At 63.4% G+C, this 5,043-nt stretch overlaps 1 protein-coding gene across 1 annotated transcript in view; it reads left to right on the forward strand.

Annotated features, from left to right (window-relative positions):
* The window catches only part of MED27 (mediator complex subunit 27), a 164,464-nt gene extending 160,834 nt beyond the window's left edge, over positions 1-3,630 (forward strand). The window contains exons 7-8 of the mRNA XM_006754177.2: positions 392-469; positions 3,177-3,630. Of these exons, the coding sequence (XP_006754240.1) occupies positions 392-469; positions 3,177-3,311 (213 nt within the window). The 3' untranslated portion in view covers positions 3,312-3,630. The remainder of the gene's footprint in view (positions 1-391; positions 470-3,176) is intronic.
* The last annotated feature ends 1,413 nt before the right edge of the window (positions 3,631-5,043 follow it).

The following is a 5,043-nucleotide window of genomic DNA, read 5'->3' on the forward strand; positions in this document are numbered from 1 at the left end:
ATTGCTTGGAGTGGGGGGTGGGTGGTGGCTGCGGCTCCAGGAGCTGAGACGGACAACTCCTGTCGGAGGGCTGGCGAGAGACCATACCTTCGGGACAAGGTGCCTCAGAAGGATATAGTGAGGCCCAGGGAAAGGTCCTCAGAAGTGGCCACATTCTGATCCGAAGGTTGCTGGAATGTTCCGCGCTGCGTTCACCTTCAGGCCTGGACACCTTCCTTTCTGCCCCCACCCCCACTCCGCAGACTGACCTGGCACTTGAGATTTCATTGCCGACGCCTTCCCTCCAGCGCGGGCAAAAGCAGACTTGTTTGCACTGAAAGGAGTGTGTGGGACTTGCTTTCTCTGCGGATTTGGAATGGCCTCTAACTCGGTCACTGTCCTTGGTCCCCAGGTGACAGATCACGCCACCACGGCCCTGCTGCACTACCAGCTGCCCCAGATGCCAGATGTCGTGGTCCGGTCCTTCATGGTAAGTGGCTAAGAGCTACGGCTCATTTAAACCCGAATCCCCTGAGTAAAGCTCACAGGGGCAGGTGGGAACCGCAGGGGCAGGTGGGACCAGCAGGGGCAGGTGGGACCAGCAGGGGCAGGTGGGAACCGCAGGGGCAGGTGGGACCCGCAGGGGCAGGTGGGTGTTCCATCCACACACAGGGAGAGCCTCTCGGGAGGTGGCCAGGGTAATGACACTTGCTTTATGCTGAGCAGGTGGGAACCGCAGGGGCAGGTGGGAACCGCAGGGGCAGGTGGGTGTTCCATCCACACACAGGGAGAACCTCTCGGGAGGTGGCCAGGGTAATGACACTTGCTTTATGCTGGGAAGGGGTCCGGGAGGAGCGACGGCTGATGAGCGAGGGTGTTTTCTGTCCTTGCGGGACAGCCGGTGCTGGGGAAAGGATCTTCCCGCCGTCCCCAGCTTCCCTCGGGCAGAGGTCACTGAGCTCCTGGCTGCGCCGGCGTGCTTGGCGCTGAGTGGGTTGCAGTAAGACAGGCCTGCGCTTCTCCCCGCCATTTCACCCTCCGACTGGAGCTGGGCCCAGGATGGGGAAGGGCCCCGTGGGGAGCGGCTCAGCTCCTGCCGCTCCTGTTCACCGTTCAGAGTGTAGCGAGCTGCTGCTCACCAGTTGGGTCGGAGCTGGGTGTTTGCACACGGAAATCAGCAGGCACTGAAATCAGGACCGCTCCGCCCCCGCCCCCCCCAAGCCAGGTCATCGCACGCCGCTGCCCCGTTTATCACGTGACCGCCAGTCACTAAGCTGGGCCGGCCACTGGCTCCGCACGGCCTGGCAGCACCACCCACGGTGTGCGCCTTGCTCCACGCTCTCCCACCAGCGGGCCCGTCCTTCACCGTGGCTGCCGCCGCCTCCAGTCCGTGCCAGCAAGGCTGCCGGGCAGGGAGCCACGGGAGGACTTGCCTGTCCACAGTCCACAGCGTTGGCAGCGGGTGGGGTGTTGCTCGTGCCCTTTTTCCGATCGGGTTTGCCTCACAGTGAAGCTGCAGATCGTTTCTGAGGGGACACACCCTGGCTCCTCGGTGCTCAGCGCCGTCCACGCAGGGGCTCGCTCACGTGTCGAGGGTCACTCGTGTGGACATAAGCGATCCGATGTGACCTATTAACTTGCTGGCGGATGGCGGGCATTAGCAGTGTGGCGTCATCGAGCATCAGGCCTGCATGGACCTCAGATCGGCCCTGTGTTCCAGATGCACGGCTCCCTCTGGGCCCGCCCTCCGTGGGCCTTCATCTCTGGGTGCACACAAGGGCTTAGTTCACCCCAAGGGGCCGTAATGCCCGCTTTCCGTGGCGACTTACCTGGAGGCTTGGGGAGCATTTGAATCTGATCAGCACCGAAGGATAAATAGTTTAACTGAATGACCCATTGACCTCACGGTTATTGCCGAAACCTCCAGCAGGCTCTGCATGGTGGCAGTACGGCAGCCAATGAGGCTTGTCTCAGGGGCCATTATTGCTAATTGGAAACTTTTCCCCATACTCCGCCATGACGACTTGAAACCTTGGCACCTTTTGACAGTCTCTATGGAGACTGAATTAAAACACGTGCGCACACGCACGCACGCACCACCTCCAACCCTGGGCCTTGGGAGGCGGTGGTGACAGGCACAGGCTGCCCTGAAGGCGGCTGTGATGACGAGAGAAGGTCCGTATCAGTAAGTTGGCCGCCCTCCTCAGGGAGCATGTCCCTTACCGACGTAACTCGGAGGACAGGGAATGGCGGGGTGCAGGAGCTCTCACAGCGAGTGGTGGGTGGGGTGTGGGAGGATGTGGGGGGGTGGTCTGCAGCGGCCCTCCCTGAGCTGGGAGTGGAGCTCCGTGAGTCTCGTGCTTCTGCATGATGCCGAGGGGGCTGCACTCTGAACCGCCCAGCGGGACTCCGCCACTTACTACGTTATCGGTGGCACCGGGTTGTCCCCGCCCCCCCTCGCCTTCCCCGCAGGTGTGCTGGCCGCACCGTGACCGTGAGCGACGACCGGAATCCGGTTAGGCAGAGGCGTGTTGGCCTCAGGGGGAATTCTGAAGTATCAGCGATGCGTCCTCCCTCCACACATGTCCTCGACCACTGGTGGGAACAGGAGGGACCCATGCTGGTGTCAGCAGACACTGCCCGCCACCCGGGGCATGTGCCCACGTGTGCCCGCCCCCGGCTGTGGGCCATTCCTGCCCGTCCCCCCGGAGCGCGACCTGCCTGAGAGGAGGAACTTCCATTTAAAAGCTCCCTCAGTTTAGTGGGGGCCGGTGCAGAAGTGAAGATGGGCCATGTGACCTGTGGGGTCATGTGGCCAATGGGGCCCAGTGTGACCTATGGGGCCCAGTGGAGTCCAGTGTGGCCTGTGGGGCCCAGTGTGACCTGTGGGGTCCAGTGTGACGTGTGAGGTCCAGTGTGACCTGTGGGGCCCAGTGTGACCTGTGAGGTCCATTGTGACCTGTGGGGCCCTGTGGGGTCCAGTGTGGCCTGTGGGGTCCAGTGGGGCCAGTGGGGTCCAGTGTGGCCTGTGGGGTCCAGTGGGGCCAGTGGGGCCCAGTGCGGCCTGTGGGTCCCGCTGCAGCCCAGTGACAACTCGGCCACCTTGGCCCTCTGACCGAGAGGTCACTAGGCTTGAGAGGAAGGGTGACCTTGGAGGCACCGATTCCTGTCTTTGGTTCTCTCCGCGCTCTCTCTAGACCTGGCTGAGAAGTTACATGAAGCTGTTCCAGGCGCCCTGCCAGCGCTGCGGGAAGATCCTGCAGGACGGCCTGCCCCCCACCTGGAGGGACTTCCGCACCCTCGAAGCCTTCCACGACACCTGCCGGCAGTGACCGCCCCTCCCCCACAGCGGGTCAGGGGTCAGGGGTCACACCGCCCATGGCCCCCTCCTGCCCACCCCCAGGACAGCCTGGCTCTGAGGCGGAGCCTCCGAAGGACAGACTCCGTCCGGTGGACGGGACACCTTGCGGGCGGCACAGCAACCTGAGACCCGGGATGAGGGCACCGGCGGTTCGGTGGTCGCTCTGCCTCCCAGGGAATCGCCCCGGGTCGCGTTCCCCGTGTTTCCACGAGCCTGTGTTCGTGCAGTCATGTGGCGTTGCGTTTTGTAACTTATTTTTATGACAATAAACCTGTCCCCAGCACATGCTGTTTCCTGTCTCTGACGCCCCTTTACGATCGGGCAGAGGAGTGGGCAGACCTGGCCTTTGGCGAAAGCCCGGGCGCGTCTGCGTTGAGAGCGGATCTCCGTGGGGAGGACTCGCCTCTGCTTGCTGCTCTCAGAGGGTGGCGGCGCCCTCCCTTTCAGACACTTGGCCACTCGAGAACCTTCCTCCTTTTTGAGAAAAAAGTGCATGGTGCTTCTTTTTACTAAACCAGGAACACACACCCGAGCAAAGGGAGGCGCCGCCCGGCCTGGCGTGTCTGCCCGACTTGGGGCCTAAATGTTGCTGTAAACAGGTTCCAGCCCCGTCTGCTGGGCTGTCACCCGAGTGGGTGAGTTCTCGAGGAGAGCGGTGTCTCCAGGGCCTTCGCGCCGGCCCCGCTGCAGGTCACCTTCTCTGCAGCGAGCGATGCCAGAGACGCCCCTTCGGAGATGGCCAAGGGAATGGGCGGTCCCGCGTGTGTGGCCCAGACACTCCCACTCCCCCACGGGCGTGGAGCCCAAGGGTGAAGGACTTGACGATGGAAACAACAGGGAGGGCCAGTGTGGTCCAGCAGCGTGGTCCTGGGAGCTCAGCAGAAACATATTCCCAGCCCCAGTGGAGCCCGGAGAGACGGAGCGGAAGCCCTGGGTGAGCCCCGCAGCTGGGTGAGGAGCCCCCAGTGATGACGGGCTCCGGAGGAGGGGCCCTGCACTCAGCGGACATGAATTGGGAATGTCCTTCATCTGTCCCAAGGAGCTTGGCGATTTCTCCCGTCTTCTGTCTTACCGTCCGTCACGTGACAGGCAGTCCCTCCACAGGGTTCCAGCAGCAGCGCCTGCAGCTCCCTGACCTGGGCATGGCCCCTTCTTTCCCCTGAGGCGCTTGTGTGTGGCCTCGCAGGAAGATGCAGAATCGAGGACATTGGGGAGCGCATCGTCCCCATCCCCCCTCACCCGAGGTTTCGCTTTCCGCGGTTTCAGTTCCCGCGCTCAGCTGCGGCCCGAGGATATAAAAGGACCCGCACGGGACTGCATGTGACTTAATTGTCACCCGCCAGCTCCTCATCGGCTCCGTGCCGGGAGTCTCACTGTCACCAGGCGGGGGCACGGCGTTGCCCCAGGTGTGCAGGCGGCCCGGCCGGAGGTCCCGCCAGGTGCTCTGGGCCCCGCGGAGATCTCTGCCCGCGCTGTGCCGCCCAAGCTGGTGCGCCCAGGCGACCAAGTCAGCAGGCACCCACCGGACAGACAGCGAGCGGAGCCGCTGAAGTCTGCCCAGGTTTCCTCCCGCACTAAACTGGGAGCCGGCCTTCAGCGGGCGGGCGGCGCTTTCACACCTCACCCGCTGACGCACGCCACGGGCCGAATGGTGATCTTTCCGTGTGAACGCACACAGGCTCCGTCAGAGTGTCAGAGTGGGG

The sequence above is a fragment of the Myotis davidii genome, unplaced genomic scaffold, assembly GCF_000327345.1.
Source record: "Myotis davidii unplaced genomic scaffold, ASM32734v1 scaffold651, whole genome shotgun sequence".
Classification (NCBI taxonomy): Eukaryota; Metazoa; Chordata; class Mammalia; order Chiroptera; family Vespertilionidae; genus Myotis; species Myotis davidii.